Here is a 26826-nt window from a genome sequence, read left to right as displayed (position 1 = left end):
GCACTTTATCAACTGGAAAGCTCTAGAAACCGGCATTTCTGATTTTCATTGAAAGTCCAGTTTATAGTCCGGTTGGTGCGGGGCCAGCAGGCTTCCTACCTGGCTCTGCATGGCTCCCCGGAAGCTGCGACATGTCCCTGCTGCTCCTAGCCGCAGGAACGGCCACGAGGGGGTTGGAGTGTGGGAGGGGGTGCTGGGTTTGGGCTCTAGGAGGGAGTTTGGATGCGGGAGGCGGCTCAGGACAGAGGGGATTGGGGCGCAGGAGGGGTTTTGGAGTGCCAGATCCAGGCGGTGCTCACCTCAGGCAGCTCCCTGCAGGCGGCGACATATCCCTGCTGCTCCTAGGTGGAGGCACAGCTAGGCGGCTCTGCACACTGCCTCTGCCTGTAGATGCTGCTCCTGCAGTTGCCATTGGCCACGGTTCCCAGCCAATGGGAGCTGCAGAGCCAGCACTCGGGGTGGGGCGAGGCATAGGCAGTGCGCAGAGCCACCTAGCTGTGCCTCTGCCTAAGAGCAGCAGGGACATGTCACCGCTTGTGGGGAGCTGACCAAGTTGAGCACTTCCCCATTTGACTCCTGCCCCTGGAATAATCATAAACAGTGCCATGAGTGGCTCCATCTTGAGCATCTTCCTGTAGAAGGCGATGGCGCAGCCATTGTGCCTGCCTCAGTTTTCTTCCTTCTGAGTTCCCAGTATCTCTACGCCAGGCTCTCCTGCCTCAGTAATATCACTCCTTGGGACTGGTTTAGTACATAAACGTTATACAAATAATTCCCCACAAAAATCCCAACACATAGTCCATTTATCATATCCAGTGCCTATAGTCCTTAAAATCCCAGGACTGGCAGTCCCTTGACACCCCAGGTACTACACCTCCAGTGTTTTCTGCCACACCTATCACCTTGTCAGTCCTTTTCTTGCCCTCTCCCAGCTGGCATGCAGCCCTGCTCTTCCCTGCAGGAGCCCCCACAGCCGATTTGCTGGGAGATCATTCTCATTCCTCTGCCCCTCTAACTATTATTCTGGGTCCAGCTTGGACACATTAGCAAATAAGCTCCTCCACTACTCCTGTGCCTTCAGCCCTCTCCAGCCCTTGGCTTTCACTCTCCAGTTTAGGCAACTCACTCAGCTACTCTCTGGCCTTCAGTGCTCCCCAACCCTCCAGCCCTGGCATTCTGGCGTGGGGTTGTTGTCCAACAAACCCTCTTGTTGCTCTCCTGCCTTCAGCATTTCCCAGGAACCACCTACAACTTCCTTCAGGGACCTCTTCTGGTCTCTGGAAAATCTCATCTGCCCCTTTTTGTGACTGACTCAGGCTGCTCTGACTCACTGAGTGTCTCTCTCTGATTCTCCCTGATCCTTTATAGCCTCTGGTATTGCCCTGCCAAACTGGGAGCACCTGTTCTGGCACAGCTGCTTCATTTACAGGGGCCAGCTACCCAAGACAAAAGGTGTGTGTGCATTGGTGCATGCGGTATTCCAGAACATCAAGGGTGCCCTTCTCAGAAAAAGTTAATAATAAAGGTTCAAACTATATTAACATCTGCGTGGAGGTTCTCTTCAAACAAAGTTGTCTAAGTTTAGTAAGGTAATGGCATGCTTCTTCCCAGATTCACTGCAGTCTGCCTCCTCAAACACAAATCCTGGACCTTACAAAAAGTCCTTCAGAGTGCCTCTAGAAGAGAAAGGAAGGCTGGCTAGTATGGAGGCAACTGATCCTAATGTATCCCCCCATACACGTCATGTGGGAAGGGGGAGATCTGCATGCTGAGGGATGCTGAGGGATGCCTCTGGGCACCAACCCCCAGAGATTGTGTCCATATCTTTATAACATTCCCTTTGTATCTCTCAGGTTAATATACATAGTGTTTTAAGGTGAGAAGGGTCCATAATGATCATCTAGTCTGACCACCTGCTTAGAACACAGGCCAGAAATCCCAACCTAGTGATCTCTGGAGGAATTATGCCATCAGGTTGTGGTATGGCACCATAGCTGCTCCATGGAGACCACTTCAGTCCATATAGGCACTTAAGCAGCCCCCTATGTAGGAGATGGGAAGGGGGATGATCCATATGGGTTCCCTGCATCTGGTCATGTCTGCCTCCATACATTGCTCTTGAAGGGGCTTGTGCGACACTCCAGTCTGTGCCATGAAGTACGTGCTTCCTTCCCCGTATGCCTCCCTTTGTCCTGACACTCCTTGTTCAGTAAAATAACACCAATTCAACTGCACAGGGCCCTCTTTCACCATGGAGGAAGAGACTGGACTTACCCCATTGTTGTCGTCATAAATGGCAATAATTTGGTAATACATTTTCTGGCGTTGTATGCTACACAGAAAATGAGCAATAATTGAATAGTTATGCGTGCTGTTAAAAGGTGATAACCATTAGTTCTGAAGTTATACATGTAAAAACTGGAATATGGACTAAAGATAGTTAGTATATGATTTTATTTGGTGACCTTTGTGAAATGAGTTGAGTCCTAATTCAGTTCTCATTATACAGGTGTCAGAATCACAAAAGCACCACCACGGTTTGTACTAATTGAGCCTCTTGTTAGTAGTCTCAACAAGAAGCTGACATTTGAATGGGATTAGAGACTGAAGTGTCCACTCACCAGAGAGGTTGTGTCCCTTTCAAGTGAGAGTGCAGTGCAAGGAAATTTTTCCTGCTATTGCCAGACTTTACATGTTCTGTTGATAAAAGACTTCCAGAGTCAGAGCAGATAATCTTGTATCATTTACTAGCATTTCCCCCCCCCCCCCAAAAAAAAAGGATTTTAAAAATGCCCCTTTAATCAAAGTAGAAAGTGTCAATTAATGATAGTTTGGGCCTGTGGTGTAGTATCATAATTAACAAACTAAATCCCTGTTTTTTATGGTCCCCAGAACTGCAGAGTGTGTGCCGAGTGTGGCACACGAACCAGTTGTCAGTGGCACCACAACTGTCTAGTGTGTGATAGCTGTTACCAACAGCAAGACAACATACCTTGTCCTTTTTGTGAAAAATCATGCCACCCAGACTTGCAGAAAGACTTGTTGCACTGTCATATGTGCAAAAGGTAAGAAGCTGAATTTACAACTCCTTAAATCATTATAATGTGTTTGGCGGCCTATCGGAAATTAGTGCATCCATCTCACTTCACTTAATTGGCAAGTGTCATAATAAAACATTGCCACAGTTCTCAATAAATAGGACCCTTGGTTTGTAATTTCATCAAACGAGTAAATAGGCGTGGTCAGTAAACTGTCCTCTCTTCTCCTAGAGACTTGCCCTCCTGTTAGTCATGTTGCATTTATTCTGTGGGTAAACTAAAGACTAGAGCTGACCTGGGCTGTCAGTGTGATAACATTTATGAGCAAAAGGAACAGGCGTACTTGTGGCACCTTAGAGACTAACAAATTTATTTGAGCATAAGCTTTCGTGGGCTACAGCCCCACTTCATTGGCTGCATAGAATGGAACATACAGTAAGAAGATATATACACATACAGAGAACATGAAAAGGTGGAAGTTGCCGTACCAACTCTAAGAGGGTAATTAATTAAGATGAGCTATTATCAACAGGAGGAAAAAAAACTTTTGTAGTGATAATCAAGATGGCCCATTTCAGACAGTTGACAAGAAGGTGTGAGGATACTTAACATGGGGAAATAGATTCTATTTGTGTAATGACCCAGCCACTCCCAGTCTCTATTCAAGCCCAAGTTAATGGTATCTAGTTTGCAAATTAATTCCAGTTCAGCAGTTTCTCATTGGAGTCTGTTTTTGAAGCTTTTCTGTTGCAAAATTGCCACCTTTAAGTCTGTCACTGAGTGACCAGAGAGGTTGAAATGTTCTCCTGTGGGTTTTTGAATGTTATGATTCCTGGTGTCAGATTTTGTCCATTTATTCTTGTGCGTAGAGACTATCCGGTTTGGCCAATGTACATGGCAGAGAGGCATTGCTGACACATGATGGCATATATCACATTGAACGAGCCTCTGATGGTGTGGCTGATGTGATTAGGTCCTGTGATGGTGTCCCGTGAATAGATATGTGGACAGAGTTGACATCGGGCTTTGTTGCCAGGATAGGTTCCTGGGTTGTTGTTTTTGTTGTGTGGTGTGTGGTTGATCCATCTTTGTGTGGACTACAAGCTATCAGGAACAGTATCCTCAATAATGTCATGGCAAACCTGGTGGCTGAACTTTGTGACTTTGTCCTCACCCAGGACTATTTCACATTTTATACCTTCAAGTCAGCAGCACTGCTATGGGTACCCGCATGGCCCCACATTCTGCCAACATTTGTTAGTCTCTAAGGTGCCACAAGCATTCCTGTTCTTTTTGCGGATACAGACTAACACGGCTGCTAATCTGAAACCTGTCATTTATGAGCACTAGCTTTAAATTCTTTCTATTACAAATTTTCATTTCATGAAGATACAAATAATTCTGTTTTTGGTATTTGTCTTCTTTTGTAAAGCCTATAGAATAGGCATTCTCTATCCAATTATACCCATGCTGTTAGCTCAGTAATGGGGGGGATGAAAGAGATGGGAAATCTTTAAATTGATGTGCATTTAGGACAATATTATGGTTACATGGTTGGCTTTAAGCAAAGTTAGGCTGCTATTTACATTTGTTCTCTGCCTGATATATTGAAAGCTATTTTTATTTCTTCCCTCCCCCAAAGCAGTAGTATTTCTAAGTTGAAAAAGAATCACATTCTCTAGGCCTTACTGTCTAAATAAGTCAAAGTGCAAAGTACATTTAGTCATAATTTATAATTGGACCCTTTAGGCATTGGTTTACAGTTTTTTGGGGCGTGGGGGTGTGCATTCGTGTGCTTGTGCCTGTTCTGCGAGTTGGAATGAAGAGAGAGAGAGAGAGAGAGATTTCTTAGTAAGATATTTTATAATTTAATGTGAATTAATTATCATTAATGTAACTTTAATAATCTATCCAGGTGGATTCATATAGAATGTGACAAACCTCCAGGTAATGAATTGGATTCTCAGTTAAAAGATTACATCTGTACTCTTTGTAAACAACTAGAAGGAGAAGTGAATCAGGGACAGCCATGTGATGTAATGCAGACTTCTGGACTGATTCCTGAATCTGGCAGTGTGACAGGTACAATTTTCTCTTAAAGTGTGAGAGTATCAAACAGTTAGTTATGGTTAAGCTGTATTTAATTAAATCATTAAACAACATTCAATTAAATGTATTTTGTCATTACAAGAGTCCAATTCGAAACAAAATATTTACACAGGAGACAGTCCCTGCCTCAAAGATCTTATAGTCTAATTAGACAAGACAGACCAAAGATGAGGGGGGAAAACAGAAAGATATGAAGTGCTTTGTCCAAGCTTTTACAGTAGGTTATCAACAGAGCTGGGAGTAGGACCCAAGTCATGGTCTAGTGCTCAGTCCACTAGACCTGCTACCTTGCTAAATTGTAATGGGGGGGAGAAGTTGAATACTCTTGGATATTTCACACCACATTGTCACAGGGATTGCACTTCTTCTCATGCATGTTTTGTCTCATGGGAGAAATACGATTGGTGTTTAAGCTTGGAGGCGGAGGCTAGAAATTTGACAAAAAACACCACCATCATTAGGAGAGGGCACTAGCTGATGCTGGCACTGCTTTGCCAGCATCAGCCAATCTGGCACTTTGTGAATTCTTGCCATCCATGTATTGTGAACTTCTTTGAGAAGAAATAGGGAAACCAACTGCAAGGTATCTATAACCCAGGGAGCCAACTATTCCTTCACTGCTGATGGGGAAAATGTTGAACTACCAGAAAAGTCAAGTATAATTCTCCTATGTGTGCAGGCTAATTCTTTGCGTAAACAAGCATCTTTGATGCTGGCTCCAGTCATGTGTATACACCCTTGATGAGTAGCAGGGGATAATGGAAAAATTGATCTTAGAGAGGGACAGTGACAGTAGGTAAATATAAATAAATGAATGGCAGAGGTTAGGAATGAACATGTACAACAGGTTAGCAAAAGGTCACTTCTATCTTGAAAGGCTACTCGTGATTATTGAACTTTCAGATAGTGTGTTTAGGTCATTTAGGGAGAAGTCTGAGCTAACACACAAAACTAATCCTAAAAACTTTCCAACCTTAAAGTGAAAACACTGCTGAATAAATGGAAGCTTGTATTTGAATGTTTAAAATTGAAAATACTACTTGTGTTATGTTTTTTAGCCAGATGAAACACTGAGGAATGTATTCTTTTCCTCCAAAGAAGAGTTAGGCTGTCATCTCAACTACTAGTGAAAATCTGAAGCTGTTATAGGAGGGTAGTCATGTAGCATCTTACACCCAAGAGATCACTTTTGTACATTGGTTCCAAATCTGGGTTTAATCTAAATGATCATTTCCTCAAATTGAAATTAAAATATCACATTAATGTTGGCATAGTCTCTGAGAGGGATATTTAGGTGCTAAAAGTAGCATCACCTAATCATTTCTGGCTTTTTGAACTTTAAAGAGGCTTTCCTGAACCAAAAGCAGCAGTCATTGTGCTTTTTTGCACGAATGCTGTCTGAGAATCAGTTCTTTAGGAGCTGCAGGTATTAGTATATACTTTACATTTTCCCTGTCTCCTACTTTGCCTACTGCATTTTAATGAATTTTATTAGGTAAAAAGGCTTTTAGGGGAAAGGAAAGTAGGCATCTGGTAGGCATGCACCATAATGAGGACTTCAGCCCAAGAGGTAGCCTCACTCATTGAATTAATATGCTTCCTCCATGCAGCTTCCTCCAGCTGAAATGGGATCCTTGCATATGAAAGAAGGCCTATGCCTCAAGTGGAAAATTTAGCCTCCACTTGAACGTTCTGAACATTGATAGATGATAGAGCCTCTTCACTATGTCATACGTCTACAGTGTTCTTGTATTATATATTTTTATAAATATTTTCAGCCATGATTCTGTAAGTTATTTATAGGATTTGGGACCTTAGGGCCTGATTCTCATTTACGCCGAAGCTCTTTTATATGGTTCTGGCAGTGTAAAAGGATTTTAAAGTGAGTGTAAATTATGTTTACTAAATTACACTCACTTTAAAATCCCTTTTCACTGTCAGAGTGGTGTAAAGCAGCTGTAGCACTAATGAGAATTAGGCCCTTGGGGCTTGTCTATACTTGAAAGTTAACTGGGATTAAGGTAGGCTGCGAATTTAAAGTGCAATATAGATTCCTGAATACTTCCATGTGGGGACACTCTTATTCTGGAATAAGAGTGCCTTGTACCTGTTAAAATTATTCCATTTAGGCCTGATCTTCACTTCAAATTTAAACTGTTACAGGTATGTCAGCCATGGGTATGAAAAACCACACTGCCATCAACATAGCTATGCTGACAAAAACCATAGTGTAGACACAACTATGCCAACAGAAGAGGGCTTCTGTCAACGTAGTTAACATAATTCAGGGAGGTGGTGTTCCTACATCGGCAGAAAAACTCCTTCTATTGGTGAATGCTGTGTCTACATTCGGGGACTATGCTGGTATAGCTATGGTGGCATGGGCTCTGTAATGTAGATGTAACATTAGGGTGGGTTAAGTTAAATAGGGCCAAGGCACTCTTATTCTGGAATAAGTGCCCATACATGGAGTTATTCCATACATGGAGATACAGCTATTCGTAAGTAACTCCATGTTTAGACAAGCTCATTAGGAAATTCTATTTAACCTTCTAGTTGTCCTGATTTGCCTTATCTCAAATCACATAGTTAAATACCACGTTGTTAAACCAAAAGGTCAAGCAATGACAGCAACCACTGATGCCAAAGTAATACAATAAACACTATGTCAAAATTGATAAATGCTTTGCTTTTCCTTAAGCTTGTACAAATGAAATGGAAATTGGAGGTGATGCTGAAGAAGTGGCATTTCAGGAAAAAAGAGTTGCTGATGATGGTCCTGGTCAAGAATCAACAGTTGGATGTGTCACAGATGGTAAGAATGAGAGGTTCACAGCCAGACAAAATAGATCACTAAGTGCTCATGAAGTTACATAAACACTAACAGGAAGATTCCCTGCCTTTTGCAGAGTCAAATGAATTGTATAGATTCCATTACCAGAACTCTTCAGTGACTGTATTAACTATGTTTTGTTGTTTGAAAGATTATTTTCATTAAGACAAGGATAAAGTTATAGACTCTGTCTGAAGAACATTTATATGGGGGAAAAATGTTAAATATTTACTGGGAGTGGATATTCCCTGAAATAGAAGGTAACCAAGTTGGTATGTTTGTATATTTGTGGACTATAGAGGAAAAAAAAATTATTGCCACATAATTTCAATCGCAAAACTTTCTGTATGAGTCTGCAAAGGATTGGGGCCTGTCTTATAGCCCCCTCTTCCAGTTGGACACAGGCTTCTTCTTGCTGAGCCCGTGCCCTTCTCTGGGGAATTCTGCCCGGAACCGTCTCTCAGAGTCCGAGGACGGTAATTTCCAGCAGGTCAGCTGCTGTTGTTTCTTTTCTTTCATGACTCCTCAACAAAAGAAGATCAAAATGTCCCTAAGTCTGTCCCTCATCCCGGTAAGTTCTTCAACCCAAAAGTTCCTGGCTCTTGCCTCAGAGCCTTTGTGATAATAGGACTTCCCACAGTCTCCCTTCTATCTGTTTTGTTTCTGGGAGCAGTTCCTCACAGAACTAGCTCCAGCCTCTGGCAGATATCGTAGCTCTCTCTTTGTATTTCCTGGTCCTCCTTTTATGGAGAACAGCCTGTTAAGTTACACAGGTCTTGTCCCAGGTGCATCAGGTGGGCCTGATTAGCCAGCTGCTGGCCTCCGACCCCACAGGAATGGTATCCTTTTTGTTTTCACAGAGTCTCATGTGTTAGCAATAGCACACAACAGGATGAGTGGCTAAATTTTCTCTTGTGTGTTTTGGGCCACATATCCAAGGGGTGAGTGCTTCCAGCATCCTTGCTGCATGGATTTAATCATACAACCACATGTGACCTCCTGTGAGAATTTCATCTTTTTTCCAAATGCAAGTGGATTTTTAAAATAGATGTTCTACCCTTATAAAAAGAAGCTCATGGCAAAAATACAAGCAATTTTTTCCCCGCTTTAAATTCAGTTCACTTGATTTTCCGTATTGTAATCATCTTTCCATTTTGTCTAACTCTGGATGGACCACCTTTCAAAAATTGCCATTAACACTGCTTACTGGAACCTACCCACTCTGTTTAAAGCACTTTGAGAAGTAACATACATATTTATTTATTTGGCTTCAGGGTTGGGGGGACAAAGGGTGCTATTGATTAACATGAGACACTTCTTCCTGTTGGCTGAATGTGCAACTCCTTCAGAACTTCTTGCCCTTGCGAGCTAGAAGATTGAGAACTTGAGTATCCCATATGGAAACAAAGAGCACTAGCAAATGAGCCGTCAAGTCCAAAGTCCTATAGCTTTGTAAACTCATCTTTTATCTGACATCTGTTTACTGTATGGAAGAGTGAACCACAAAAGACCTTATCATGTTTGTTTTCAAAACAAGGCAGCAGGGGAAATTCTTATGAAAACATTTCGTATTCTAAATACAATATGTAGTTTCTCCAGAATAAGATGTTTTCCACATATTTGCTACTCTTTGAATACTGGCATATGTTGCTGCACACAACTGGAGAACTGACAAAAATTTGGGTTTTGAGAAATTATAGTGTGTGCCCTAACACAAAAGGACATGTCTACACTAAGGGGACTACACTGGCATTGCCACAGTGCCGTAGTGATGCCAGCATAACCCCATAGTGCAGCATACACCAACAAAAGGGGTTTTTCCATTGGTGTAGGAACACCACCTATCTGAGTGATAGTAGCTAGAGTGGGAAGCATTCACTGTCAACTTTGCTACATCTACACTGGGGTCAGGTAGGCATAGCTACATCCCTAATGGGTTTGGATTTTTCACACTGCAGAGTGACACAGCTATGTGAGCCTAAATTTTAACTGTAAAGCAGGTCAAGGATTAAGTATCAAGTTCATAGTTCATACCCTTAAGTTTATACAATAGCTATGCACCTTTCAGTGGTTGTATTTTTAGTAGCATTTTAGAGCACCTGACACCTTCAGTGTCTATAATAAGGCTGTAACTGTTGGTTAGTGGATGGAGTTATTTGTTTAAGGTTTCCTAAGAAATAGGAAAAAAAAGTCATTTAAGGCATTACAAAGCATTAGCCAAAATGTAGGATGGCTTCTAATCAGAAAGACTGTTGTCTTCAATATTAGGTGTTTGATCATCCATTAATTCAGAAGTATTCAAAGCTCAAACCAGAGGTGGCCAACCTGTGACTCCAGAGCCACATGGGGCTCTTCAGAAGTTTAATATGCAGCTCCTTGTATAAGCACCTACTCCAGGGCTGGAGTTACAGGTGCCAACTTTCCAATGTGCCGGGGGGGGGAGGGGGCGCTCACTGCTCAACCCCTGGCTCTGATACAGGCCTTGCCCCCACTCAACCCCTTTCCGCCCCCTCCCCTGAGCCTGCTGTGCCCTCGCTCCTCCCTCTCCTCCCCCACCTCCTGCATGCCACAAAACAGCTGATCGGGAGGGAGGAGGAGGCACTGATCAGCCGGGCTGCCAGTGGGCGGGAGGCTCTGGGAGCGGCGGGGGGTGAAGGGAGTTGATGGGGGCTGCTGACTTATTACTATGGCTCTTTGGCAATGTACATTGGTAAATTCTGGCTCCTTCTCAGGCTCAGGTTGGCCACCCCTGGCCTAAGCCATCAAGCTCTCTGTATGTGACATTTTGTTCCAGCACTCTTGGGTAGGCTAGCTGAATTTTCTTCATTGAATAATGTAATCAATGAACTTGGCAAATTATTTATGTGAAAAATCATCAAATCAGAAAAGTGTAGGACTGGAAGGAGCCTCAATATGTTATCTAGTCCAGTCCTCTGCACTCAAGGCAGGACTAAGTAATAACTAGACCACTCCTGAAAGGTGTTGGTCTAACCTGTTCTTAAAAACCTTCCATGAAGGAGATTCTGCAACCTCCCTAGACAATTTGTTCCAGTGCTTAACTATCCTGACAGTTAGGAAGCTTTTCCTAATGTCCACTCTAAACCTTCCTTGCTACAATTTAAGACCATTGCTACTTGTCCTAAACTCAGAGGTTAACAAGAAATTTTTTTTCACCTTCCTCCTTGCAACAACCTTTTACCTACTTGAAAACTGTTGTCATGTCCCCCTTCAGTCTTCTCTTCTCCAGACTAAACCAATTTTTTCAATCTTACTTCATAGGTAAGGCTACAGTTTAGTCACAGATATTTTTAGTAAAAGTCATGGACAGGTCACGGGCAATAACCAAAAAGTCACAGCCAGTGACCTGTCCATGACTTTTACTAAAAATATCCCTAACTAAAACTTAGGTGCTGACGGGGGTGTGTGTGCGCTCCAGCGGATGCTGCTGGCAGTGGGGTGCAGCCGGGGGCCCTGCTGCCACTGCTGCTTCTGGGGGTGGGCAGCCCAGGGCCCCACTGCTGCTGCTCCTCCTGGGGGGTTGCAGCCCGGGGCCCTGCTGCTGTCACCACCGCACCTCCAGGCGGGGGTTGCCTGGGGCCCTGCCACTGCTCCTCCAGGCGGAGGCGACCCGGGGCCCTGCCACTGCTCCTCCAGGTCCAGGAGGTGACCTAGGGCACTGCTGCTCCTCCCAGATCACTGCTCCGACAGTTGCCTGGGGCTGTCGGAGAGGCGGCCAGTGTGGCTGGCATCAGGGCCACCCCTGCTGCTCGGGCGTCCCTCGGGTCATCCGCACCAGCCGCTGCAGCTGCGGAATTCACGGAGGTCCCAGAAAGTCACTGAATCCGTGACCTCCGTGAAAGACTCACAGCCTTTCTCATAGGTCATGTTTTCTAGCCCTTTAGTCATTTTTGTTGTTCTCCTCTGGACTTTCTTCAGTTTGTCCACATCTTTTCTGAAATGTGGCACCCAGAACTGGACACAATACTCCAGTTGAGGCCTAATCAGCATGGAGTAGGTGGAAGAACTACTTCCCATGCCTTGCTTACAACACTCCTGCTAATACATCCCAAAATTATGTTTGCTTTTTTTGCAACATGTTACACTCTAGACTCACATTTAGCTTGTGACCTCCAGATCCTTTCCACAGTACTCCTTCATAGGCAGACATTTCCCATTTTGTTTGTGTGCAGTTGATTGTTCCTTCCTCAGTGGAGTACTTTGCATTTGTCCTTATTGATTTTCATCCTATTTACTTCAGACCATTTCTCCAGTTTGTCCAGATCATTTTGAATTTTAATCCTATCCTCCAAAGCACTTGAAAACCCACCCAGCTTTGTATCATCTACAACTTTATACATGTACTCTTCATGCCATTCATTCATTCATTCATGCCCGTCACCCCAGTCGGGGTATGGGCCGCCAACAACAGATCTCCAGAGTCCTCTATCCTGGGCCATTTGCTCTAACTGGTTCCAGGTATAGCCCATTTTTGTGCAATCAGCCTGAAGGTCGCGTCGCCAGGGGTTTCTTGGACGGCCTCTTTTCCGCTTGCCTTGGGGGTTCCACCGCTATGCCTGTCTGGTGATATTGGTTGGCTGCTTGCGTAGTGTGTGTCCTATCCAGCCCCACCTTCTTCTTCTAATTTCTTCCTCTGCTGGAGGTTGACGAGTCCTCTCCAAGAGGTGGATGTTACTGATGGTGTCTGGCCAGCGGATCTGAAGAATCCTTCTAAGGCAGCTATTAATGAAGGTCTGGATCTTCCTAGTGGTTGTTTTAGTTGTCCTCCAGGTTTCAGCTCCATACAGTAGGACTGGTTTCACGTTGGAATTAAACAGTCAAATCTTTATTGCCAAAGACAGCTCTCTGGAGCTCCAGATGTTCTTGAGCTGTAGGAAGGCTGCTCTTGCCTTACCAATCCTTGCTTTGATGTCTGCGTCTGTGCCACCCTGCTGGTCGATGATGCTGCCTTAAACTTCAGAAACACTTGTTTAAGTCTTGAACTGTGTGATCTTAACTACGTTTCAAATATCAGGAACCTTTGATCCTACTCCTATTCTTGTTACCATTGCTAGCCTAAATAGATTGATTGTTGGCAAAGATGTTAATGCCATCAATTTTGAGTGTAACAGCACCAGCATCTTTCTTAGAAGAAAAGACTAGGTGAGTTGTCTTTGTGCAATACATGAGTAGAGAAGACATATTTGATTACATGATGATATATGCAAAGACCTGAATTAAATGACTTAAAACAAATTCTGTACAAAAGTGGGGAAATCAGGGAAGTCATTGGATAAGATTACTGAACAGTCAAATCTTTCAGAAGTAAAAGACAAAAATAGTATACTTTTCTAGGAGAGTTAAATAATATACTTTTCTAGGAGACTTTTAAAAATTCACCAAGAAAAAGAGTAAAACCAGAGTAATCGTAGCCTAGCATTTGGAATGTCCTTGTATGATGTCTGAGTTATTTAGTGTATGCAGTACTTTGCCCCTCATGTTAATACTAATATCAGAGTGGAATATTGGATGGCATAGATGATTTGGATAAGTCTTCTCTAATGATAGATTCAAAGGAGCTGAGAGACTATTGGTTGGCTTTTAAATCAGCAGGACTTGAAGAGTTGTATCCAAGATCCTGAAACAAATAGCAAAATATATAGCTGATCGTTTGAATTCATTGGTAAGATCACAGGAAGCACAAGAGGAGTGCACAAAGTGTTTTCAAAACGTAAATATATTGAACTGTTTGGATAAATCACAGTTAGGTAACCTATTAAAATAAACAATACAGGAAATATTTAGATGACAATTTGATGTGTAGGAAGACTCATAGATTTGTGGAGAAGGAAGGTATTTGTGGTGTTTTGTTTTTAATGAAAAGCCAGACAAAAATTATGTTTGTTCTATCATTAAATAAAATGTTAATTGTTGTGGATAAAGTGAATTGACTGAACCATTTTTGTTATTGGTCTAAATGATCCAATGTAAAAGTTGTGAAGATTTTTGGTAATATGAACACAAAACTGTTTGTTTAACCAGAAGTGGAAATAATCAGAGCATAATCAAAAGCAGCTGAGGTGTCAAGTGAGCTTCTTTTGGTATTAGTGCTATTTAATAGCTTCACAGATTACCTGGAAGATTAAATAATCAAATTTGATGGTGATACCAATTTAAAAAGGATTGCAAACATAGTAGAAGATCAAGTGAAACTGCAATAGGACCTTGAGAATTTAGAAAATTGGGCAAATTCCATTGGGATGATATTCAACTTATATGGAGATAATACTGATGAGAAATGCCACATGGGAGAAAGCTGGTTTGAGGCAAGGAATCCCACTGGTGATAATACATTACAAACATGAGCATTTAATGTGATGCTATTGCAAAAACAAGGAAACTATGTTGATTTGGCTGACTGACTTTATAAAAAAAATATAGGTTTTAATTCTTCAGAAATGTATGGCTCAGGCTCACACATACACTGGACAAGAATAGTTTTCTTTTTGCTACCTTTGCATACCATAACTTGAAATCACACTTTCTTGCTGATCCTAAGTGATGAACTATGGGGAGCTTTGTTGGTTGTACATGGTTGGGAGAGTTTTTTGTCCAGCTGGGCAGTTTACACCATCTGAGATTGTTTAATTTATGGATATTTTGTTTTTTTAAGATTTTTGTGGAGAACACTGTGTGGTTATGAAACTGTCAAAGGTGTTTTTCAGAAGGAAAACTCTAGTTTCTAAGGAATTACCTACTGGAAAATTTAGCTGTGGTCAATTTTTTGAAAATATATACTATTCTGATTTATCATGTGAGTGATTTGTGCTATGCTGGGTCTTTAAGTTCTGAAGCTTTGTATTAAATCCATGTTGTTAATCCACTTACTGAATATTGAAATCTAAAATGAGTTATGGCAGTGAATATTGTGATATTTTGAACATATTTTTCACTTTACATAGCTCAAAGCTAATACATTACTTTAACTACATTATAAACTGTTTCTCTCCTTCCCTCCTGTTCTTTAGGAAGATGGACCGTCTGCACTACTTCTGTACATGTTTAGATTTAAGCACCACAGACACACTAAAGCAAAAAAAAAAGATTTTATATATGTAAAAGATTTTATATAGAGAGTAAATACCCTATTAAACAGTCATTTACTTTTTCTGGCTTTAATTTTTCCATGATTTCCAATTTCTGGATTATTTGTATGTGTACAAGCAAACACTTTTAATTTTTCTAGGTTGTATTTTGAGTTGTGTGGATTAGATACATAAAACATTTGGTATGGTTTGATGTAATGAAATATCATATTAAACATTTTACTGTAATTCTGACAGCATTTGTGATGTCAGAAACACTTTCTGGCAGCATGGTAACATGTTCTGGGTGAATAATGGCATCCCAGCCAAGGGGAAAGAATTTAGAATGCCCTCCCCTTCGCTGTCAGTGGGTTTCTGCACCGCTCAGACCAGCCAATCAACTAGAATACTCCCCCTTCCCAGCTATTTCCTCCCAAACCCAGGAGGGAAGATGAGCTCCCATGAGGAGAGGAAAGGGGAAGATGGAGGAAGCTACATCTGCAGCCTTTCAGGAGAAATAGTCCACTTCCCATCATCTCACATACTAATATTTATTATTTTAAAGTATCTTGTCTATGGGGTTAGGTAGTTTGATCCAGGAGCACATTGCAGCACCTGTTCCTCCAGAATCTCAAGACTTGGTCAAACCTGATCTCTGGGTGGGAGCAAGTTTCACAGTGAAAAGTCTTCCACGACGGCTTGCCTACACTAGGAAGGATTTGGGAGTATAGCTCAGAACAGCAAATGAGGGTTTTTTTGTCAGTATAGTATATGCCAGGTCACAAAATGAAACAGAGTCCTTTTGTTGGTGTAGCTTGTTTGCCAGTATAACTGTATCTACCCAAAGCTTTTGCTTGGCATACTTATGTCTGTTGATGTGCGATTTTTTTTCCACACCCGTAACAGACATAGACATGTGGTTAAAACTATGTCGTCCAGGCCTAAGAACATTCTGCTTGCTTGCACCTTCATATTTAAACCTAGGTTCCATCTGCTGTATTGTTTCTCTGGAAGATAAATGTATGTTTTAATGTTGAAATATCTCCCACTTTTCTTTTTTTAAATATAAACCTTTTCTACTATTGATGCTTTCGTATGAGTCTCTAACAATATGCTCTTACTTAGTTACAGACGTATCACAGGATGAAAAGACTGTTGAACTGGAAGCAGGAGTTTCTGATCAACTTGGTACAGCTAAAATGGAAACATCTCCTAAAAGGACACCAGCATCCGATGACAGTCAAACTAAGCACATGATGGAAGTGACAGAAAGCATTCAAGCTGTAACACAGCTGGAGTCAGACAAACAAGCAGAAGAGCAACAACTGTCACAAGATGTTGAGGTATCAAAAGTATCCACAGAGGAAACTCAGACTCCCCTTTCTGCACCTGAGGCCACAACTACGCCACCAGAAACTTTAGGATCTGTGAATAAAGAGGAGGTTTCTTTTAAGATAGAAGAACAATTGGAGACAGTAAGAGTGCAAGAAGACATAGAAAAGAAAGAAACCCATGAAAGCTCTGAAACACCAACTTTTCTGTTGAAAGTGGAAACCACTCCTGCAAATGAAAGTTGTGCAAACAGTTCACTATCAGGAGACAAACCTGTAAAGTCACCGACTGAGACATATTCTTCATTTTCATCATCAGTTGATATAAACAAGAGAAGTGTGTGTTCCTCACCAGTAGTTTCATTAGACTTGCATTCTGCACATGACATGCTGCACAGTCAGACTCCACCACAGAGTTCCTCTGCCGGAAATGTTCTCCCAGCAACTTATATATCTGTCACTCCAAAAATCGGCATGGGAAAGCCAGCTATCACCAAACGAAAGTTTTCTCCTGGGAGGCCAAGATCAAGACAGGTAAGCATATTGTTTTAGTATTGAAGCTGGTAGACAAATCATTGTTAACTTTCAATATACTGTGTTTTTGAAAGAAGTATCAAGTTTGGGTTTATGAAAAACAATTTGATCTATCCTGGAAAATATACATTGTGTTTATCTCACAGTATAAATTGGGCATATAGTTTATTGTTAACAATCCATTATTTTAAACACATTTGCTTTGAAAAACTCTGGGTAACTACAGGTTGAATAATTGAAGATAAGACATGGTGAAGTTCTCTAATGGGAAATTTCTTACTTTTGGATTATCCTTTGAGCACTAGAGCAAACTAGAAATCTTATATGATCCTCAAATGCAATATTCAAGGTACATCCCAGAAGTGATATTATCCATAATGTCATAGTTTTTGTTGTGTAAGCTTATTTCTCACTCTTTCATATCAATCTGCATATATTTCCATCTTGATTTGTATATTGTATTTGTCGGCAGGATGTGGTAAAACTTTTTCACCTACCTTTATAGATGAACCTGGAGCAACTCTGCTGTCCTTGTGCTGGGAGATTTTCCCTGGGCGGAAATTTGTGATTATGGCAAATGGTCTGATAATTTTGTTATGTTGGCAGGTATCTATTAGGAACTATCTGGTACAAGTCATTGCAATTGTGATTTGGGTTAGATTTGATCATAGTCCTGAAAAGTAAATAGCTTACTGCATCATCTATAATACACACTAAAGATATAGTTTGAAAACAAATTGTTTACGCATCTTTCACATTTATTTTGCCATTGCAAATTTTTCACAAGAAATATTTTACTGTGACTAGTTAAATTAGTACTTCATTAGTCAAGATCACAAAATTTCATTTTTTGCTTCTGAACATCATAGGCTCATAATTTCACTTTTTGTAAAGGAAAGAATTGTAAAATCTATATGATACTTTCCATATTACTGATTTAGGCCAGGTCTACACTACGTACATACTTTGGTATAACGACATTGCTCAGGAGCTTGAAAAATCCACACATTCCGAAGTGACGTAGGTATACTGACCATAACCCTCCATGTAGACAGTGCTATCTCAGCGGGAGAGCTTCTCCCATCAGCCTAGAGCGTCTTCCCTGGGAGTGCTACAGCATCGCAGCTGTATTGGTGCAGCAGCGCCAATGCAAGTTTGTAGTGTAGACGTGTCCTTATTTAAGACTATTCACAAGCACAAAGCAAAGCCTGATATTTTTTGAGAGGTGAGAAAGTGTTCTCCAAGGATTAAGAATCCAAGACTAATGTAATCCTCTACAGTAAATGCAGCAAATTGCATACAAGATCATTCAACCAGCTGGGGTTTGGTGCATTTCTCAGTGGCTTTCACTGTATGTAAACATAGTGAAATTGGCTGGAAATATGCAGTAAATCTGAAATTTGCAGCTAATCTACTAGAAGAAACTGTACTTGCCCCTGCTTTAGTATCTCCTTATAGTACTTAAATGAGCATTGTCACATATTTTAGAATATGACATTTGTTTCTATACTTAAATGTCTTGAAAATCAAATGCATTTTCCATTAAAGTTTACTTAGTTTGTAATACAGATTTTTTTCTAGTGTAGTTTAAAATGCCCTTAAAATGCATTTTTGTGTGTCTGATGGGGAAAGTAGGGGGGGAGAAAATGCCAAAGGGTGGATTCTTCTTTATTTTGGACATCAGCAAACTAAATGTTACTTATGCTACTGCCCCCATGATCTGTGAGATTCTTCTAAAATCACATGAAAAGTTTCTTATTTCTTCCCAGGTTTAATTCAGTAATAATACACATAAGTGGTGAAGGAAAATAATTGTACATTTTTTTAAAAAAATCAACAAAAAGCACTGAGTTATGTTGCACATACTGCTCACTTCCTTTACTATTGACATGAACATCTTAATATATACAGTGCGTGTAATATGGCCAAGTTACAACTGCTGTGGGAACCATAACATTGAATTTTATGGCTAGAGCAAACAAAATCCCAGTCATAATATTGTCATAATATAATTTTAGCATTTAATTTCCATGTTAATTAAAAAAGAAAAAAGAGTCACAAGTGCATTTCTTTGAAATATGCATCTTGAGGCACTTCTTCATGATATTAGGATGTATTAATATTCTGAGGAGTGGTCATAATGGATCGAATAGTCATATTAAACACATGTAGTTAATGTTTTAATATCTAACATTTGAAATAGTACATGTATAGTTATTTGAGTGTGCAGAAATATGGATTTGTCTGGATAACCATTTCCAGTGGTTAAATGACTCCCATTGTTAAGAAAAATACACTGGTCACATAGCACACAACTCATTTAGAGTTTGTTTATTTCTCAGTTTTTTACTTTGCCCAATTTGGGGAAAAAATAATTTTCCACTTAAGGACTAACGGCTGATCTAAGGTTTATTGAAGTCAGTGAAAAGACTCCCATTGACTTCAGTGGACTTTGAATCATGCCATTAATATGCTAAGTTGGAACGTCCGTCATTCCAGTAGCAATTTCATTGTAAGAAAAGCATCTGCAAAGGTTTTGGTCCAAATCCTAAACTCCTCAGTTGTTACTCATTTGTTTTTCTGTCCTAACTCTGTCAAACTTCCATTGAAGTCAGTGGAAATTTGCCTGAGGAAGGACTGAACAAAAAGTAAGAATGAATCTCAGGATACTTAATCAAAGTATTAATTTAAAAGGAAACCAGGCTTTTCTCTCATTTATTATACTAGTTTTGTTACAACTGGATCATCTTATGTTTTTATGCTCTTAGTTGATTGTTTCTTAATTTTGTTCCTATTATATTGCTACAGTTTTGACTTGAGTGTATTAATTAAGAGACCTATATATCTGTAGAGGATACTTATCTTTTGAGAAAAGGAGTTTGCTTTTCTGTAATTGATGTTTTCTAAATACAGTTTCACCATTGGAACCACACTTCTACTTCTCAGAGATTAGTGATTCTGTGTTTATTCTTTTATACTCTTAGATTATTGTAGATCATTATATACTAAGGCATGTACTGTATGTACAAATATATATACATATCCCTGAGACAATGCAATAATTCTTTCCAATGAAGGTTCTCAATTTTACAGTATTAACTTCCTAGTCTGTTCCTTTGCTAAGGGACTGAGATCTTTTGAACGTGGGTCTGTAGAGGATACTAGCTTTAGAAAAGTCCAATTACTGGTAAACAATTTCCCTTTTGAGTAATGTATAAGCAAACAGAAAAATCCCAGCTGGGTAAGTCATGTGTTAAACTTTGTACTCATGGGTATCATCTAGAATTGCATTGATACAATTTGCCTTGAGTCAACGTTGTTATAAAAATCTTGTACTTGTGGTAAATCAGTAATTGTGGATGAGAATAATTAACCTCCTGTGAAGATATTTCATTAGTACCTGAGAACACACACAGTATTTTTATCCTCTTGTGTTTTATCATACTCACTTTTTAAAAATTGGATATTAAATATAGAGGTCTCATTTTTCTTTCAAACTAGGATGAATATAAATATCTACTTTTCTAATTTTTAGTAGATGAGACATTCACACTGTCTTCTTCTTTCTCTGCCGACAAATACTCAGTTTGTTTTTGAAAGTTGATTCACATATTACAGAATGACAGGAGCAACTCCGTAGTTAAAATTGTAACTAGTTTTTCTGGTTCATAATCCTCATTTGGATACAATTCCTTTCCTAACTTCAGAGAAATTAAAGTATTCTGTGTATAATTTCACAAATTGTGTTCTGCCAAAGGAGAATGATTGTGGCGAAGCTTGAGGGTAATTGTACAAGGTGTTCATTGGAAATTAATTTGAAAAATTACAGATATGTCACTTCTGCATGATAATTTCCACAAACCTGTTACAATGAACACGTAAGCCTGTTTGCACTGTGGGAGCAGAACCAGACCTGTCAGTCACTGGCAGCAGGAGAATGCTCTGCTCTTTGAAGCTCCTGCCAGTTTTTTCTGCCTCCCTGGTGGCTCAGCCAGGTCTCCTTGCTGCAAAACTTTTCTGAGGGAAATTCAAGACCGTATATCAAATGGCTCGCTAACAATTTGGCTTAATAATGTGTCCATCTAATCCGCAGTCATGTCCCAGGGGCTGCATTTGCCTCGTGAGGAGCTGTCCTCTCAGCTCTGCATCCCTTCTGAGGCATTTGCAATGGCTGGTGTCCCTGCAGGCTTCTGGGAGAGAGCTGGACTGAAAAAGCCAGAGGCAAGTGGAAGGCTCTGTGCCTCCTGCTTCACCCCTTAGTGAGTGTTTCTTTGGGGAATTAGACTGGCTCTTTAGGGTGAGTGCAGTTCCCTTCATAGTGCAGTTTGATTGGAGGCTCTTACCCTCTCCTCTGAGCAAGAAAGGAATCAGGCAGGATTGGAGTTACAGGCTCTGCTGGGGGAAGTTGCGTTGGGCCCTTTCCACAGCAGGAAAGGGGGCAGAAAGGATTGGAAAAGAACTGGCTCTGGGGCAAGCAGCCACAGCTCCATAACGGTAGTGAAGCCAGAAGGAAGATCAACCCTGAGTCTCTATAGCCCACACCAGCAGCCACACCTCTGTGCAGAGCTCAGCCACATCCCACAGATGGAGGGCACAGGACACAGCACAGTCTCTGTCAACCCCAGAGAGTCCAGCAAAGGGTCTTCAGGCCTAGCCCCCTTCCCTTCTTTCAAACACAGATCTTTCCATGTGGATCTCATGCAATAGAGAGGGGTAATTGCAAATCCCTTCTTGAGACCCAGCCGGACTCATGTAGGGAAGGTTAGCCTCAAGGAGGACAAGGGGATTGGTAGCCACTTGAAATATTTTCTTCACAATTTCTGTCCCCCATTATCCTGCTTCAGAGGGGAAGTGAAACTGGGCTCAAATTTCTAAAGGTGAAATAAATGAATAATAAAATCAGTGCTGTTTCCCCAGATCACCTTTGTGGAATGCAGTAGGGTTGGATAATCCCCAGCACCAGGTGTCCCTTCTCACCTCCGTGGAGTCCAGTAGGGTGGATAATCTCCAGCACTGGGTTCCCTGGCTCACCTTCCTGAGTGGAACCTGGCAGATCTATGCAGAAAAGACTAAGCAATAGACATGCTCATTCTTCTAGGCATGCGTATGTACACCACACCTCTTCCCCCACCCTGCCCCCCACACACAATGGGAATTCTTTAGTGTAGGAAGGCCAGGAGTCCAAATCATAGTTAGACAGTCAAATATTTTAAAATATCCCCCAAAACAAACAAACAAAACATTAGAGGATAGACTCTGTCAGGAAAGAGTGTTCTGAGTATTGGAAACTATGCTTGGGAGGTCTACGCTGCCCTAGACCTATATCTATGTTTTTCCTTCTCATGTATCCTGGGATTTCCTGAAAGACTGCAAAAATATCAGGCTGTCATCACCAGCTGCCTCTGTGGGTAGTCATGCCCTAATGTCAAGGTTATTGTTCTTAGCTTTTGTTGCAGGTTGTCCTGACTTGCAACCACCTCCACGTCCTCCACCCGCAGATGGCTATGGAGTGATGAGAGGTTCAGCAGCCCCGATGTGGGAGAACAGGCAGGCAGTAAGGGGCCTGTGGTCCACCATTTATTTCTTTACCGGGAAGCTGGCAGTCTGTAGACTCTTTGAGGAACAAAGAGAGCTCCCCATAGCTCTTCAGAGAGGAAATTCAGACGTTTCACAGTAGTTGAGACACCGGTTGAGGAAATTCTAAGTTCTGCAGGAGCAGGGATGCCAGTGAAACATCTGCTTCATGGAGCTTTTAAGCTCCGTACTAGCAGAAATGGTAACTGAGTGACATTCTGGCCCCATTGAAGTCAGTGGGTTTTTTGCTAGTGATTCCATTAGGGCCAGGATTTCACCCTAAGATACCTACTGTTCACAAGATATGGTGGATTAGGCTCTCAGCATATCTCCTTTCTACTGCCATCTGTACTCATGTATGTGGCTTCTCAGTGTATTTTATTTGTTCATTTATTTAATGTATTTATAATTATAACCACACTAAAACACAGCACTGTTTCAAACTTCCGGATACTTGTTTGGCATATACACAAATAGGTAAACTGCCTCAATTGTTCTCTGTTACAAAGGAGAACAATTTTTCTAAAAGAGATATTTTGCCTACAAATGAGGTCTTCAGTTTACATGTGAATGTGCAAGGTAATAAAATATTTCTATATTCTTTTCTAACTTTTGCAAGAGAAAACTTAAAATAGTATTGGGAAGAAACAGAAACAGCACTTCTCAGTTTTTAAAAGCACATTCTCCAACTAAGCCTTTGTAAGTGTAACCTTACCTTGTCAATTTCTTCAGAAAGAAAATTTACTAGAATATTTATACTAAATGAAAGCCTAAGAATGCATAATTAAGGTTTCACAAACAACCAAAATTCTGACTACCTAGTCCACAACTGTGCACAATTAATCCTTTTACACCCAACCACCATATAGCAAATTGACCATAAGATTTCTGCGTTTCCAACATAAACTATTAACCCATTATTGCATGCTGAATATAGATTGACAGATCTGCCCCCCACTTATTGTATATGGGCTACCCAAACACTCCTCCAAGTACAATGCCCACTTCTGGACAGAGAGAAACATTCACATGTACAGTAACTCCTCACTTAACGTTATAGTTATGTTCCTGAAAAATGAGACTTTAAGAGAAACGATGTTAAGTGAATCCAATTTCCCCATAAGAACTAATGTAAATGAGGGGGTTAGGTTCCAGGGACATTTTTTTCACCAGACAAAAGACATATACTCTCTCTCTCTCTGTATATTATATATATATATATATATATAACAAACACTTTAATACTGGTACACAGTGATGATGATTGTGAAGCTTGGTTGAGGTGGAGGAGTCAGAGGGTGGGATATTTCCCTTACTGCTAAATGATGAACTAGCAATTGGCTGAGCCCTTAAGGGTTAACTCTCTCACCCTGCAAGGCAGCAGGAATGGAGGGAGATATGTGCATTTCCCTTAACCACGCTGCCTTGTTAATTAGATCAGCTTGCTGAGACCGCAGCTGCTACAAACTCCCTCTGTCCTGAGCCCTGCTCTATGGAAGATAGAGTAAGCGGGGTGCAGGAGCAGGGGGACGCTCTGACATTAGCTCCCCTCTTCCTTCCCTCCCCCCGCCCCCTGGCACAGCAAGCAGGAGTCTTGGGGAGCAGCTCCAAGATAGAGGGCAGGAGCAGCACATGGCAGTTGGGGGAGGGACACAGCTGAACTGCAGGCAGCTGCTGCACAGGGAACTTAGGGGAGCAGGGAGCCGATAGGGGGCTGCCGGTCCACCCTAGTTCCAAGCCCCCACCAGCTAGCTGCAACGGGCTGCTCTTCCTGCAAGCAGGAGACAAAGCAGGCGGCTGCCAAATGACATTAGAAGGGAGCATTACACAACTTTAAACGAGCATGTTCCCTAATTGATCAGCAATGTAACAACGAAACAATGTTAACTGGGATGACTTTAAGTGAGGAGTTACTGTACTCTCTTATGGCATATACATTCCAGAAAAAAATCCTTCAGTGTCTCAGACACATCATTCCTCCCTCCATAGTAGATAGTGTTTGTAATACCCTACAGTATTTTCCTTATTTGCCTAGGCTCTGATCCAGCAAAGTTAAACATATGATTTAACTTGTTAATGTTGAGGTCAGTGGGACTACTCATGCTTAAAGTTAAGCACATGCTTAAATGCTTTACTGAATTGGGGCCTAAGTGCTTTGCTTCTGGAATGGAGTCTTAGTAACGTGGCACAAACACCACGTTGTAAGAGATGTATGATATATCTGCATCCTTATTCTAAAAGTACTAAAAACGGACATCCGAGATTAGTTAGTACAATAAACATTCAAATAATTAATTGATGGGTGCATTTAAATGTACATTTATGGCAATAATACTGTTGCTGCTTGGGCCAAAGAGGGGCTAGCCAATATTTGGGGCCTTTCTGGATTGTTTCCGTTAGAAGGAGAAAATTATGATAGAATTGAATATTTCTTGGATGCAGTCCTGTTTGTTTATAAAGTATGTACATAAAGTCCTGTTTCCCTGAACCCAGTAGTAATGAAAACACACGCTCAGAGAAACACTTCCATCCACACAAACTGATTCAGGGCTAAATTTTCTCTGGAAGTTTGTGGCTTGGATGATATTGGGGATATTCTTTACCCAAAAAAAAAAAATTCTCCTGACAAATTGATATGGATCGTTAGTCATTATCTATGAAACATAATCCTCATATGAAATCAGTGCATACATACCAGTAGAGGGTATCCTGTATTTTAACTCTATTGAAACACAGAGCCTCTTAAAGAGCTTGTAAAAAGAATGTAGCATAGAAAAGTATAGAAAACGGAATATTTGTGTGTGTGGTGGTGGGGGGGGTGTTAATGGTAGTACATGTATAAGTTTTTAGTGCAAAGTACTCTATGTAGTTAAAATTAAGATATTGAAATAATTGCTCTGGTTATCTAAGTAGCTAGGCACAGTAATTTATGGCTTTCAAGTTGGGTGTGTGGTTTTTGGTGGTTTTGTTTTTTGTTTTAGTTTAATTAAATGTTTAACTACAAAGTAATCTCACAACCGATTGTGCATTTTTTTCATCAGGCAGACATTGAGTAGAATCTATCTATGGTCTACCTCACATTTCTAATAGATATTGTACTTCATAAGGTATTTTTAGTGATTTGTCAGTGATTTTGTAATGTGATAACTAAGCTCTGCAAGAGTCAGAGTTTAAGGCCAAAAGAGACCACCAAGTCATCTAGTCTGACCTCCTGAAAACCACAGACCACCACCAACACCCTACACTAAACTCAACAACCCAAATTAGACCAAAGTATTACAGCCAACATGAGACTAAATTATTATGTGCCACATGCAGAGAACAGGAGGGCTAAGATGGTCCAAATGCTCAGGACCCGTACAATGGCAGGGAATTGATTAAGGGAGATGTACCCAATTAATCCTGGCAAGTGACCCATACTCCATGCTGCAGAGGAAAGGGGAAAACCCCTCAAGGTCACTGCCAATCTGACCTGAGGAAAATTCCTTCTTGACCCCATCTATGGTGATTAGTTAGATTCTTAGCATGTGAACAGCAACCGGACAGCTAAGCACGTGAGAGACCGAGAATGCTTGGTGCCACCTCAGAGCACTGAACCCCTCTGTCAATTTCCTATCTCCAACTGTGGCCATCTCTGAGGATTTTTAGGAAGGAGACTTAAAAAAAAACAAAAAAAAACAGAATATGTTTGGGGGAATCCTTTCCTGACCATCTGAAGCCCTAAAGCATCAGCATTGGGAACATAAGATTTAAACCGGAAGGGACTCCCCCTCCCCCCGGGTTGCTGAGTCCTGCCACCACCATCAGAAGCAACCGTGGGACCCACTCTTAAATTTGTCCAGATCTCTCTCAAAACTAATTAAGTTGTTTGTTCCCACAACTCCTGTTGGGAGACTGTCCAGAACTTCACTCCTCTGATGGATAGAAACCTTCCTCTAGTTTCCAGCCGTAATTTGTTCATGGCCAGTTTATATCCATTCATTCTTGTGCCAACATTGTACTTCAGCTTAAATAGCGCTTCACCCTCCCTGGTGTTCCTTCCCCCTCCCCAACCCCTGCATGTATTTATAAAGAGCAGTTATATCCGTTCTCAGCCTTCGTTTTGCTAGGCTAAACAAGCATTCCCATGATCATTCTCGTAGTTCTTCTCCACCTGCCTGCAGTTTTGAATTAATCTTTTGAACATGGGTGACTGTTGGGAGACTGTCCAGAACTTCACTCCTCTGATGGATAGAAACCTTCCTCTAGTTTCCAGCCGTAATTTGTTCATGGCCAGTTTATATCCATTCATTCTTGTGCCAACATTGTACTTCAGCTTAAATAGC

At 41.1% G+C, this 26826-nt stretch overlaps 1 protein-coding gene across 14 annotated transcripts in view; it reads left to right on the top strand.

Annotated features, from left to right (window-relative positions):
- Positions 1-26826, top strand: part of KMT2C (lysine methyltransferase 2C) — a 346573-nt gene that overhangs the window by 200116 nt on the left and 119631 nt on the right. For all 14 annotated transcript variants that reach the window (XM_039527507.1, XM_039527506.1, XM_039527503.1 and 11 more), the window contains 4 exons: positions 2893-3065; positions 4954-5120; positions 7849-7962; positions 16188-16927. In XM_039527507.1, coding sequence (XP_039383441.1) covers positions 2893-3065; positions 4954-5120; positions 7849-7962; positions 16188-16927 — 1194 coding nt within the window. The remainder of the gene's footprint in view (positions 1-2892; positions 3066-4953; positions 5121-7848; positions 7963-16187; positions 16928-26826) is intronic.

This window comes from Mauremys reevesii, linkage group 2, assembly GCF_016161935.1.
Source record: "Mauremys reevesii isolate NIE-2019 linkage group 2, ASM1616193v1, whole genome shotgun sequence".
Classification (NCBI taxonomy): domain Eukaryota; kingdom Metazoa; phylum Chordata; order Testudines; family Geoemydidae; genus Mauremys; species Mauremys reevesii.
The sequence above is the reverse complement of the archived record's forward strand: the minus strand, read 5'-3'. Positions and strand labels throughout refer to the sequence as shown.